Consider the following 14,016-nt stretch of genomic DNA (forward strand, 5'->3'; position numbering starts at 1 on the left):
GGGGGGGGGGGGGGAAGGCTGAGGGTTTGCAGCCTGGGCCTTGACACCTCACCTGGTCCTGGAGTCCACAAGGGACTCGTATGTCTTGTCACAGTGGGGCCTCTGGTGCCGGCTCCAGAGTACAATCTGATGGAGCTTGGGTCAGGAATGCTACTGCCCCCTGGGGTCTCCTGGCTGTACCAGGAAGTGCTTTCGAGGCCTGACTGGCCAGCTCGCTGTCCGTTTTGGCCAGCAGACCCCATCTTTGAGAGTTCACGTGATGCCTCGACTCTGCTGGCTTCCACTTTTAGGCAGGGCCTGCAGTGGACTCACCAAGGGGTCTCTCTCTTACTTCCTGGGGACGGCTTGCAGGGCCAGGCCCAAGGCCTCTCAGGTAAGCCTCTTGCTGCTTACCGAGCAGTCAGTTGGCCAGGGGTGAGGCCTAGGGAAGTGCCTGGCCACCGGGGCTCCCCTGGTCCACCCTTTCTGAGGGACTTGGTAGAGTCTGCTGGAGGAAGATGTGGACCTGCCAGACCTGCAAGAGAGCAGGCTCTGGCCTCCTGCTCCAGGCCAGGTCAGTCCGGCGGATGGAGGGGCCTGGCAGCACCGGGATCCCAGGCACTGCCATGGAATATGGGAACCGGGGGCCGGGGGGACGTGCCCAGCGAACGCCTGCTGAGCCCTTGGGGTAGGCAGCCCACCAGCCTGAGCTCCATCAAGCTAGGAGCCACTTACCAGGTGTCACTGCCCCAAAGGCCACCTGTGCTGTGTAGCTCTGGCCCTTGCTCCTGCTCCTAGCCATTCCTGGTCCCCTGAACCTGCCATTCCAGTCCCCCTTGAGCTCCTACCTGGAGCCCACACACCCAACTTGTGGGTTTCATGGGACATTTCAAAAGAAAAGCAGGAAAAAAGTATTCAAGTGTTTCAAACTGGAAGGGGCTTGATTTATTTTAACAAACCTGGACATGAACGTAAAGAAGACAGTAAGAAACAAACCCACCTCCAAAAGACCTGAGAGGGAGGGTCAGACAGAGGAGGATCCCCTTGGAGCAGAAGACAGCTGTCTATCCAGGACAGGGAGAGGGGAAGATACTGGACCCCAATGCAGACCAGGCCAGGGCAGGGGGACCAGACCAGAATGCACAGGAGGACTTGAGGTCAGGTGTCTCTGTGACCTTTGTCCTACTCGTTCTACCTCAGGTAGAGTCCAGCTGCAGGGCCAGGGCCTAGTGAGGCTGCGGAGCCAGGCTGAGGAGTGCGTGTGGCTCTTGCTCTCACAGCCTGGCCAAGCGCCGACCTCGTACCTTAGGGCCTGGCAGAGCCACTGCCGCCTGCCTCGGCTCCCCGCGGGGCGCGTTAGGAGATCTGCTGCCCCAGACATGCAGTTCTGATTAGTATGGGGGCCAGTGCCCATGTCTGAGAAGGCAGGTAGAGTGAAAACGCCCCTTAAAGAACCCTTGAGTGGCCCCAAATTGTCCCTTTCTCCAAGCTTTTGGTGACCTCTTGCGAAGTCGCTCTGCACACCCATATGGGAGAGGCCTGTGTGGATGGCCAGGGCCCCTGGGGAAGGTCTGTCAAGTGTCCACATACCTGCTGGTGCCACCTCCAGGAGGGTTCTCGGGGCCTGCACACGAGTGTGGAGAGCACACTCAGGGAGAAGTGGGAGCCGGGAGCCTCACCCAGAGCCCAGACCTGACTCCATCGACCTCCGTCTCCACCTTCTAAGGGTTCCCATGGGGCCAGCCAGACCCACACGTTCATCAGATCTCCTCTGCTGGCCAGTCGCCACCAAGGACATGCACACAAGTGTGGTCTCTGCCTGGGACACCTGCTTTGTCCCTAGAGGGCTTGCAAATCCAGCGTGCGTGTCCTCAGGAGGTTGTGGGGCACCGTGAGCAGCCACAGAACTGGGCCACTTTGCATCCTGTAGGACGGTCAGCCTCGCTCCTGGGCTTCCTTGCCGGGGGGTACCAGGTCTGTGGTGTACCTGAGGCTTAGCCCACAGAAATCTCAAGCAGGAGGAGGCCACAAGATGTCAGATGACCATGCCCAGACCATCCTGCCATGGATGGCTCCCTCCCCACTGTGGTCACAGAATCCCTGTGTCATGACTGCCCCTCCGTTGGCCTGCCACACTCAGGACTCCAGAACCCAGGCTCCTCTGGGGGCAGGTATCTGGGAGTGAGCCCCTGTGGCCAGACCCTCCGTGTTCCCCTTCTGTGGACCTAGGTGACCAAGCCTACTAGGTGCCCTCCAGCGTACCCAGGGTGTGGCTGTGTCTCCGCCGATGGCAGCGTTTCCTGTTCAACTCAGCACAAAAGCACACACAGTGGGTGCTTAGTTAATGCTCTTGGGATTTCAGCCTGTTCTAAGCATCTGAAAGCCACTAAGTCTGCGAGTAGTGCTGCCCCCCTGGGACCGTCTCTCTGTACGACACACACGGGTTTCCCTGTGGCCCCTTCGCCCCGTCCCATGCAGGGCTGAGGGTGGCCGCTGCGCAACTCCTCTGCTGCTCATTCTGCTGAAGGTGGGCATCAGCACTGGCCGGTGGGCCCAGCAGGAACGAGAACAAAGGACAGAGGCACAGGGGCCCTGTCACAACTGCCATGGGCGTACGAGTCCTCTGGCCTCACCTCCCATCCTCCTCGGAGCAGAGCGGCGGGTGCCAGGTTCCCTCCTGTGCCACCCAGGAGCCAACAGCTTACAGTCCCCTTCCTCCGCTACCTGAGGCTTCCCCTGCTGCTGCCCACTCCAGACCGTCCTGGGCCTTGGACTCTTGGCTTCTAGGTCCCCCTTCATAAGGACAGCACCCGGTAGCCTGGCTCCATTTGTGTCCCTTGGAAACTTAGGACCTGGAAGTCGTAAAGGTGCTCAGCCAGGTAAGGAATGTCCCCTGGGGTCTCCCCTCACAGGGTGACGTATGGCCGGACACCTGATCCCATCTCCTTGAGTCCCTACGCCAACACTGTGGCTCCTAGAGACTGGGTGACTGCCCAGGCTCCTGAGGGCAGGAGGGTGAGCCCCGCTGGGCAGGGTTCCTGGCAGGTTGTCCCTGGGCCTGGTGAGCACACAGCGGAGCACACTGTCGGTGGATGAGGGGTAAGTGGGTCAGGCTGTCCAGCCATGGCACCACAGGCTGAAGAGCACAGAGAGGAGAGAGGATCAGCTGACAAGGGACACCCGGGCCACAGCTCAGCAGCCCCAGATGGCACAGGGCCCATCCCGAAGTCCTCTGTGCCTGGAGAAGTGGTTTCACAGGGACACTGGCCTGTGCATGGTGAGGCAGAGGCTCTAACAGGACACCAGCCTCGTCACCAGAGCCTGCAAGCCCAGAGGCTGAGACTTGTCAACACGCTGCAGTGGCAGTGGTGTCCGGCCCCGCAGAGAGAGAGTAGCTCCCATCCGACCGGGGGACCGAGTGGGTCCAGAAACAGCCACACGTCAACAGGGAGCTGATTTACAACTGTGCTGGTCCCCAGGGAGGGGCAGAGGAAGGACTTTTCAATGGAGGTGCTGAGTCAGGCTGGGTCCCTTGGAGGGAGAAGTGTACCTTGACCTCCACCTCACAGTGCTGGGAAAATCCGCTCCAGATGGACTGCAGATCCCCATGTGAAAGGTGAGCTGATAAAGCTCGGAACACACCAGAAGATCTTTATGACCTTGGAGCAGTCAGAGTTTCTTAAGTAGGACGTAAACAGCACTATCCAGAGAGGAAATGTCTGATTAACTGGACCACATTAAAATTAAGACCTTCTGTTCATCAAAAGAGGCCATCAGGAGACGGGACCAGGCAGCCCACGGGGGGAGGCAGTGCTTGCAGTCCACACGCTGCCCTCTCCCAGAGTTCCCTGGGGCACAAAGAACTGCTGCTTTCTGAGAAAAGACAGCCGACAGGCAGGAGAGGGGGACATTGTGCTGAGGGCCACGGGGGCTCAGCCCTGCTAGCCATCAGGTCACCACAAATTAAAACTCCCATCTGATGCCCCCAGACACCACCACACAGCTAGAGAGCGGTGAGGACGTGAACAGCTATCTTGGGGTGCATCTGACAGTGTTTCCTAGATGCCCCCAGGGCCACTTGTGACCTAGGTACAAGCTCACCAGCAACACCGCCGTCTGCCCACCAGAAGCACACATGGTATTCCTAGCTGCCTCGCACTGGGAAGTGTCCAGTGGCTATGGACAGTGGAGTGAATAACCAAGAGCAGGCCAGGCAGTGGTGGAGCCGCCTCAAGAGCCCGGGGGAGCAGGAGGAGAGGCTCGGCCAGTGCCCAGCGAAGGCGGCTGGAGACAAGGCAGAGGCGCCACGTGATTCCATCTAAGTGAGACTCCTGCTTGGGCACAACTGGCTGTTGCTGCTGAAAATGGGGCTGGTGCTCCCTCTCGGGGTGCCAGGGAGAGGAAGGGAGCCCGAGGTGCTTCCTGGAGGTCTGCTGCCCCCAGGGAGCTGCACCCACAGGTCCCAGGTGGGCAGATGCATCAAGTGGGCACTGGATGCTGTATACTTCACCCTTGAGCCTTGTACAAGGACAGGCCTTTCTGGGCCTCACTAGGGAGATGGACAGACCAGTCCTGCAGAGGCCCAGCCTCTCAGGCTCCCTGACCAGGGGCCTTGGAGCTCCATCCTGGTCAGTCACCTCTTCCCGGTCTAGGTGGAGCACAAACGGGGGGTGACTCCTGACACCAGCAGTTCAGTGTGAAGTCACTGCGTCCTCCGGCCCCCTCTGTGGAGCGCGTGCTCCTTCCACACTGCCCACCTGGCTGAGGGCCTGGGTAGTGTCCAGGCGTGGAGGCTGCAGTGGCTGAGGTTGAGGCCTTGCTGCCTCTCTCGGGGCCTCCTTCCTCACACTGGGGCCCCTCCTCAGAGCAGCAGCCCGAGAGGCCAGCGCATCTTCTCACAGGCACAGATGGAGGAGGGGAAGCTTGGGAAGCAGGGGGCCACTGGGGGCTGCCCGCAGCTGGGCCCGCGCAGGCTGGGAGCCAGATGGAGGGCATCCGATTCCCAGTCCCATCTCTTTCCCACTGAGCCTCTCTGCCTCGCTTTTAATTCAATTAGAACATTTACCACCCCCTCCCCTGTGCATCTCAGAGATGGGTCTGTGCCTGGCTGGCCGTGTGGGGCTCTGACGGGGGACTCTGTGACTCTGAGTTCTGCTCCGTCCCCAACCCGGGCTCCCGGGGGGCTTCCTTGGCATCTCGGGAGGCAGAGGTGATCTGGAACTTCACAGGTCGAGAAGGCAGGCCGGGCCCTCTGTTCTTGGCAAGGCCCTCCCCGGGCCCCGACACTGGGCCTGGCACAGCCCCTCAGTCCCTTTACACTCGGGGTGGCGGGCTGGGAGACCAAGGAAGGCGCAGTGGAGCTTGCCTCGGAGCCCTGCCCTGTGCTGAGCGGGCCCCTCAGGAGCTGGTCCAGTGCCAGCCGTGTGGCATTTGCCCACATTTCCAGAAGGCACGGCTGGCCCCGACCTCGCTGACAAACACGGAATTCAGGAGACGTTAGTTCTGCTGTGGATGAAAGCCAGGCCACAGCGGCCTTGCTGGAAAAGAGAAACTTGAACGTCTTGGCGTGAGATTCTGCAGGGTCCAGGAGAAAGTCGAAGACATGGAAATTCTAATTAATGCACACAGGGCTGGTGTTGCTCAAGGGTTTCCACAGTTGTCATGTTGCAAGAGGCCAGGCAAGCACATGGTCACTAGGGCAGCCTCGGTCACCTGGTGCTGCCTGCAAGGGCCCAGCCCCCATGCTGGCCTTCCCTTGGCCACCTCTGTGCCTTCTGCCCAGCTCAGGGCCCCAGCCTCCCCACACCCATCCCAGTGGACTGGGTGCCCCTCGACGGCCCCCACAGCACAGTGCCTAGTGAGCACGGGCTGAGGCTTGCCCATTCCAGATGTCGCAACGGAGAACACAGGCAGGCTCAGGGGCCAAGTGTCATGCCAGGACCTGTCGCAGGGCCCGGCAGGCGCAGGCGCTGGGCTAGCGGTAGCCTGAGCTCTGGGGCCGTCCTGCTTGGGTGTCCAGGTACAACTGGTGAGGCTCCAGGCCAGCCCTGGCTGGCTCAGGAGCCCTGTGGGGGACTGCAGAGTGGTGGTGGGAGCAGCTCACCCAGGCCATACTGCACACGGCTCTGAGCTCAGAGCCGCTGGTGCCCGGGCCCGGGCCCGGGCCTGTGTCAGCACTGTGGGAGGTCCTGCAAGGTCTGGCCCATGTCCTCTGCCAGGGCTAGGAGGCTCTCCATGCTGCAGTGGTAGCCCTGGGGTCACCCTGTCTGCAGCCTCGGTGTGATGGAGAGCGAGAGGTCACAAGGGGACACACAAGGGCCCAGCCCCACGCCAAGGGTTCAGGGAGCTGGTTCTTAGGACCAGAGGCAGAGGCCACCCAGCCTAGGAGCAGCCTGGGGGACTCCCCGAGGCAGGGATGACTGAGGAGACACCAGGCCATGGGGTTCTGATGGCCGTGCATACATGTGAGACACCAAATGTCAAGTACAGAGTGGTAGTCCCCACTGTCCTGCCAGGGCCCTCAGTGGAGAGGACAGCAGGTAGGTCAGGATTCAGGGAACTCATCTTGGCTGTCGATGGGGTCCCCCATCCCCTTGGAGGTCCCCACATGCTACCCACAAAGGCCCCACTCCCTGCTTGGTTCATGCCTGCCCTTCAGAAGCCCCAGAACAAGGCTTTGGGTGGAGGAGTCGGGGAGCCTGAGGCAGAGGGGCTCCCTTCCAGCCCATCAGTCTCAGGGAGAGAGGTGTGGGCACGGCCAGGGCCCCGGGGCTGCGTGGTGAGCTGATGGGGTCGGCGGAGCCACTCTGTCCCCCAGAAGCCTGTGCCCAGTCCCTGCTCACTAGCAACTCCCTGTTTTACGCCAGGTCTGTGAGCCCCCAAACCAAAGAGGCTTCGCCCAGCCCCAGGGAGCTTCCTGACGTCCAGGCTGCAGTGACCTCACCTGCCGGGCCCTGCAGGCGGGAGAGCTGGAGAGGGAGACAACACGTGTCTGTTTACGTCTTCAGCTGAGTGCTGGGGCTGCCCAGCGCGGCAGGAGAGTGCGGAAGAGAGACGGGTCTGGTTCTCGGCAGCCACCCACTCTGCCCCTTTCAGGTCCCTGTCACCAGGTGTGTGCCCGTCTAACCTGCACGGTTCCGTGTGCCCGGCTGCCCACAGGAGCTCACTCAGCTGGGGCCGCAGGACCCTAGCTGAGTGTCAGGCATGCGTGGCCAGGCAGGCCATGCGAGAGCCAGGGGACATAGCCCCATGGATGCGCAAAGGTGGTCACGCCCACGTCCACCCTGTGCCCACTTGGGCATGCCTGCTCCCCAGGGTGGGGTGGGGTCTTGGCCAGGCCCATGGCCCTGGGTCCCTGGAACAGGACCCTACTGTGCCTGTGCCCTAGCTCCTCCAGCTGGGACCCCACTTGAGAGTGACAGCCCCTGACTTCCAAGGATGCAGGTGCCCAGGGGCTGGCAAGAATGACTATCCAGGGAATAGACGGCGAGCGATGGCCCTGCATCTGGGGTCTGGTCTGTGCCGGGGGAGCAAAGGGGAATGGGTGTCCACAGAGAGGAGTGGTCACGAGGACGAGGGGGAGACTGAGTGGCCCTGGAGGCCTAAGTGCATCTTTGGCCTGCTGGGGTTTCCAGTGTCCTCCTGGCTGTCCCCATTCCTGAGTGGCCTGTGACACACACCGCCCTTCAACTCTAGAGTCTGTCACTTTGGGTTCTCACGCCTTGGGCTGACTGAGCCTTGAGCACAGCACTCGCCGCTGTTCTGCCTCTGGGGCCAGCTGTGTCTGCCCACCTGTCTGCTGGCCCCTCTGCCCACAACCCACTCCTGCCCGCTTACCCAGCCGGCCTGTCACTCTGTCTTTGGAGGTGGAGTCACCCTGATTTCCAGTGACCTGTGGCCTCCTCTGAGCCCAGGAAACTCCCTCTCCATGTCCAGCTAGCCGTGGGGCACTGTCACCCTCGCTGTGGGCCTGGGTGGCCTAGGAAGGTGGCCTGTCTTCCTGGGTTGGCCTCACTTTGGCTGCCTGGCTCTGCCAGCCACTGGTCACTCGAGCAGACCCCAGCACTGTGGCTCCCAGTTACCCAGCTACCTGCCTGGCTGTTGGCAGGAGCAAGAGGTCCTGGGCCACAGTGTGACGAAGGTGCACACAGGGTGGGACAACCTCCGACCCCAGAGAGCCCCTCACTGCGGAGCCAGGAGAGCAGCGGAGAGCCAGCAAGCCACCCCTGAGGGCCGAGAGTGGCGCTCCTGCGGGGGACTACCCGATGGGTGGTGCCCCAACGGGCCTGAGCACCCACCCACCCCACTGCATGGTGTCCCCACAGGCTTCCTCGGTGGCAGTCCCGGGTCGCCTGTCTCAGGGGAACCACAGCATGGTCTGGGTGCCGGGAATTGGCCGGGGGGAAGCGGTAACTCAGGGTGTGTCCCGGGCCGGCAGTGCCCGGGGGCGGCCAGCTGGGAGGTGTGGGAAGTCAGCCATTTGCTGTACCTGAAGGAGCCCCTGAGGTCAGCAGTGACAACTGGCAGATGGCACCCACAACTCCATGGCTTTGGCCAGGGTTCCGCAGGGGAGGGAAGGGACTAGGAGAGAAAGACGATCTTCTGAGATGCTCAGGGCGCAGAGACCAGCGGGAAACCATCGTGTGGCGTCCCCGATGCAGTGCACTGTCCCTGCCCTCCTGGCAGCGGTGGCCCTCGGCTCCCGAGGGCGGGGAGGGTGCTGCGTGCTGGCAGGCCAGCACGTCTTCCCCGGTGCCAAGGTGCCCCTCTGAGCCCAGCCCCTCGGGCCCAGACTTGGGCGAGTGGGCACTCACTGTGACACGTGGGTGATGGGGGCCAGCAGCGTCTCCCCTTCCAGGTCCAGGTCCTCGGCAAAGCTGCTGGTTCTCAGGAAGTGGGCCGGGCTCACCTCCAGCAGCGTGGGGCTCTTCCTCACTGTGGAGAAGGTACGTGGACACCATTAGGCCTCCCTAGACAGGCTGAGCTCGAAGGGCCACCCCCACCTTGCTGTGCGGGTGGAGACCTGTGAGCTCCTGGGCCCTGGCGCTCAGGGACCTCAACCATCAGGCTTGCGCTGGGGAGGGGTGGGGGCGAGCGGGTGACCTCAGTGCCCCAGGATGGTAATGGCCAGTGACTTCTCCGTGTGGGGCTGAGCCCACGAGTTCCGGGCCTCTCCCCAGCCTTACAGCCGCCCGCCGGCTGGGTCAGGAATAAAGGGCCGGCACAGGTCTAGTGAGGCAGGATGCCCACGGCCACACTGTCGCGCGCACACACCGCAGCTATAGGCCAGGAACTGGAGGGTGATGTGGGTGCGCAGAGCCCTGCTCCGGTCACTGTGTGCGGCAGCCTCTGAACCGGTCAGTGCTTGGGCTCAGCCTACCCTTTCTTAAAGATGTTATTGCAAAAGAAGTGAGTGCACCCGAGAGCTGGGGCAGTTCAGAGGTTTCCAGGGGCTTCCCCCAGCGGTCCCCGTGTGAACCGCCGGCTGGATCCCAACCTGCCGCCCCTCTGCTCATTACAGCAGCACCTGCAGGGGCGCTGCTCTGTGCCCGTCTCTGTCCCTGCTACTGTGCCCCCACGCTCCTCTTATGTTTCTCCAGGGCCGTGGACGTGGACCCTACGACTCCTCGGCCTAGACCTACGGCGTGAACGCGCCCACTCCGTGTGTGGGGTGCCCAGGCCTCGTAGATCTAGGCCCCTCCTGCGGACAGTGACAACCTCCTTCATTTTCAGAAGCTGTCACGTGGGGGTGGGGGAGTGGGGGAGGAGACTGTGTCCTCCGCTGTTTCAGTCAGTGTTGCTGGTGGCACCCGACGCCTCCCCATTTCCCCTTGTCCACGACGGCTGTCGTTGCCCTTGGTGAGGCCCACCGAGCGGGCGAGGCCCAGGTGCCGGGTGCCTTTCTGGGCCTGGTGGCTGCGGGCTCCTCTCAGAACTGCCTGTTCATGTCCTTCGCTCATCTCTGCGTCTCCCTTTTTAGGAAATGTCTACATTGGAGGAAATCCTCTGACGTAGGAGGGACAGGCACTTTCTCAGTCCCCTCTGGGGCTTTTGGACCTCAGTTGTGTTATCGTAGAAAAGGTCTTTGTCTTTTTATGATGATATATCTTTGGCTTTATGAAAAACGAAGATGTCCTCATAGCTAAACAGTACAACTGCCTTTTAAATTCATTCCTAACCAAAGTTGAATGTGTGTTACTACAGTGTGAATTTCACCGCGTGGTGGTCATCCTCATGTGAGGAATGAAAAGGTACTACATACGACCTGAAGAATGAGTCTAAAATAAAACTCAGAACTATAAGATGTTTTTGAAGGGAACAGGAGAAAATCTGTGGGACCTTGACAATGAGTTTTCAAACACTACACCAAAAGTTCAACCCATAAGAGAAAAAGAATAAAAAAATTGGAATTTACCACAAACAAAGGTTGTGCACTGTGAAAGACACTGCTCATGGTCTTGGAGAAAATATTGGCATATCACTTTCCTGAGTCAAGGGCTAGTACCAGAACACATAAAGGATGCTTATGATTTAGCAGGAATAAAGCAAACAATCAATATAAATATTGTATCATAAATAAGCACATAAAAAAGATGCTTAGTCCACATCAGTGGTCATTGTGGAAATACAAATTCAAACCACCGTGAGGTCCGCCACAGCTTTAAAAGAATGCTGAAGCCCAAAGGAACACCCCCCACCTGGCCATTGTGAGCACTCACGAGGACCTCTGTGCTGGCCGAGTGCAAGGCAGCCAGCCACCTGCAGAAGGTCCAGCGGTTTCCTGTAGCCTGCACAGCCGCATGACCTGGTGGTCCCTTTCCCAGACCCGTAGCTCAGTGAACTGGAAACGTACATTAGGGTCGTACAAACAGTAAACATCCTAGATAACAGGAGCCAGGGCTGGGCATGGGGTAGAGGTCAGCCACGGCAGTGTGAGCTCCGAGTTAGCTTCCCAAAGACACGGGATGGATGCAGAAGTGTAGGTGTGTGTGCCCAAGTCAGGCACAGACGTGTGCTTTCTCTCTCTCTCCATGAGGAGGCCGGAGCAGTGGTGCCCTTGCAGTGACGGGCACACCCAGTGCCCGGGTTGTGGTCTCTAGACACTGTCAGTCTTCCACTGAAAGGAGCCAGGAGGAGTGGGCGGGCACAGGGGAAACGAAGGGGAGCCTGGAAAGAAAGGAGATGCTCAGAAGGAGTAACCCCAAAAGGACAGAGCCTGTCCACAGGACATGTGGCCAGAGGGGGCTGAAGCCAGGAGGAGGTGGGCAACAAGCAACAGTGTGGGATCAGGACTCAAAAACATGTTCTTGAGTCCAGGCGGACAGACCCCTGAACAGCCGGAGGAGAGGGCAGACCCTGCTTCGGGGGGCATTTCAGAGAATTGGTTTAAAAGGAATGAAGAAGAGAGACGCCCGCGGTGATATTGGCTGTAGGAAAGATCCACAGGTGAATGTGGAGATTGTAGGTCAAACCTCAAGTGTCTCCCCAAATACGCTTGGCACCCACCACGGTTCTGTGTGCTCTCCTGAGGTGGCAGCTGCAGGGGCTGGACCGGGTGGAAAGGGGAGATGGCCTAGTCCCACGAAGGACCTGGCCCACACTGCCCTAGGCACAGGTCAGGAGCAGCAGCGATACACCACGCTGACGCGACCCAGGGAGAAAGGTCACTGGCCTCTGGGGTGTCCTTCTTCAAACCCAGAACCCAGGCCAATCCCGAGACAGCACCGGGCAAACCCACCCGGGCACCACTGCCCTGGACTGGTGTTCCCCAAGTGTCAAGGGCATGAGAAGCAAGGCTGGGCCCTCACAGATCCCAGGAGACCAGGAAGCCTGCAGAGCACAGGTGGTGACGGTCCTGGCTCAGACGTCAGGGCTCAAGCTAGAGAAGCGCTGGGCTGCGGCTCAGTGGGGGTGCAGGGCTGGTTTCTTGGTCTGGCCAGTGCACCGTGGCCATGGGAGATGCTAAGGCGAGCTGATGAAAGGGATAGGGTAGCTCCAGCACCTTTTGCCTCTCATGTAAATGAAAAGGGTTTTATATCTTTATACACACACATGTATATAAATAAATAGAGTGAAAAAACAAAACCAACCTACAGTAGTACCAATGGATCTTAAGTACCCAAAGACATGGGAGAAATGTGGAGAAACATGAGCACTTCTGAGAAACGCATAGGACGAAACGTGAGGGGGGCGCTGTGCCTTCATTTCACTGCTGGGGCCTCGAGGCTGGGAGATTCTCCTTAGAGCTAATCTCTCTCTCTCTAAATCCCCCAAACAAAACACCCAACAGTCCCAAGGGTTGTGTGTGAGCACCATGGCAAGCTGATTCCAAGATCTTGTAATTCTAAAATGCCAAGAATTGGCAAAGCTCTTCAAGAACAGGGCAGTAATCCTGTAATCCCAGCAGCTGGGGAGGCTGAGACAAGAGGACCACAAGTTCAAAGCCAGCCTCCGCCATGGTGAGGCCCTAAGCAATTCAGTGAAACCCTGTCTCTAATAAAACACAAAATAGGACTGGGATGTGGCTCAGTGGTCTAGTGCCCCTGAGTTCAATCCCTGGTAACACACACACACACACACACACACATGCACGCACACACACTCACACACACTAAAGAACAAGGCAGGGAACTTGTGTTTTACCCAACATCAGTACTTCCCCCAAAGCAGTGGTGATCACAACTGCACCATGGATGCAGGGGAGAAGGACAGGCCACAGGGCAGGACTGAGCATCAGGCAGGAGCTGCTGGTGGTGCTGTCGGGGTGGCACAGGGGGCATGGGAGGAAAATCGATGTTGCAGTCAGACGGCCGGGGCAGCTGGCCGAGTAGCTGTCACACTGGACCCTTAATTTGCCACACACCAAGAGGGCACGATTGGCCAGGGGATTGAGACCTGATATGAAGAGTGTGACCATAAAGCCTGTATGATTGGATGTAGAACATCGTCTTCCTGACCTCAGGGCTAGGAAGGACATTTTTTTTTTAACAGCAAGAGTTATTAATTTGTGTTATCAGTAAGAGCTGATTGTCCAAGTGTATCTTAAAGACTACCTCAAAAGCATACCTACAAAATACAAAGAACTCCTGCAAATTAATAAGAAAAATACGAATGACCTAATAAAAGATGGTAACAGACCCAAAAAATAGCACATCAGAAAAGAGGAGTCCAAGCAGGAGGCTGAGAGCATGTGGAAAGGTGTCGTGCCTGAATAGCAATCAGGGAAATGTAAATAAACGCAGGAGCTCCCGGCCGTGGGGGCCAGCGGCAGGCTTCCAGCAGGAAACTGAACAGACATTACTTAGTCACAGCCGGGAAAGGGCTCCGAGTGAAAGGCTCCGTGCCCAGGACATCCTCAGAGAGACCAGGGAAGGACCGGTAAGCCTCAAGGAATGTGCGCGCACTCAAGGCCTGCAGGTCTGGGGCCTGGCGGGAGCCTGTTCCCACCCCCATCCAGAGACTCGGGGCTGAGATTCAAGGACCCTGCGTTATATTATACAGTTGTCAAGTGACGGGACTAAAACTTCATCCAGGATTCCAATGTTCTTTTGGAAAAAAAGAAAGAAAAAGAACACAAGTGCATATTTCAAGGTCTGCATCACTCTGTTCAGGGCAGGGAGGAGCCGAGTGGAGGCTGGGGGACCGCTGTCCCAACACCAGGACAAGGAGTGCCGTCCCTGCAGCCCGAGGGCCAAGGGTGAGCCTCTCAGCTCCTGAGCAGGGCCCAGCCCTGGGTTTAGGAAACTCAAATGTGCACATGGGTTGGCTGCGGAGCGGGTGGGGCCCGCACCTGCCAGGGAGGAATGCGCGCTCTTGGGTTTAATCCTGGGAACGGCACAAGGGGCCCCTGCAGGAGGGTCAGGGAGAGGGGCACCGCAGGGTTGTTCTCAAAATCAAAAGGAGAGGCTCCTGCCCAGAGTCTGCTCTGGCTGTGGGGGCAGGGGGCGGTCTGGACACTGCTCCCCATGAAGGAGGTACACACCCCACCGACCACACACACACACACACACACACACACACACACACACACACATACAC

At 59.1% G+C, this 14,016-nt stretch overlaps 1 protein-coding gene and 1 long non-coding RNA gene across 2 annotated transcripts in view; both read right to left on the bottom strand.

The window, feature by feature from the left end:
* The window catches only part of Kcnq1 (potassium voltage-gated channel subfamily Q member 1), a 288,888-nt gene that overhangs the window by 139,401 nt on the left and 135,471 nt on the right, over positions 1-14,016 (bottom strand). Inside the window, exon 11 of the mRNA XM_015503067.2 lies at positions 8,793-8,913. Within this exon, the coding sequence (XP_015358553.2) occupies positions 8,793-8,913 (121 nt within the window). The remainder of the gene's footprint in view (positions 1-8,792; positions 8,914-14,016) is intronic.
* Positions 10,984-14,016, bottom strand: part of LOC125618104 — a 19,964-nt gene continuing 16,931 nt past the window's right edge. Inside the window, exon 3 of the long non-coding RNA XR_007349341.1 lies at positions 10,984-10,997. This is a non-coding gene — a long non-coding RNA (uncharacterized LOC125618104). The remainder of the gene's footprint in view (positions 10,998-14,016) is intronic.

Source organism: Marmota marmota, unplaced genomic scaffold (assembly GCF_001458135.2).
Source record: "Marmota marmota marmota unplaced genomic scaffold, marMar, whole genome shotgun sequence".
NCBI lineage: Eukaryota > Metazoa > Chordata > Mammalia > Rodentia > Sciuridae > Marmota > Marmota marmota.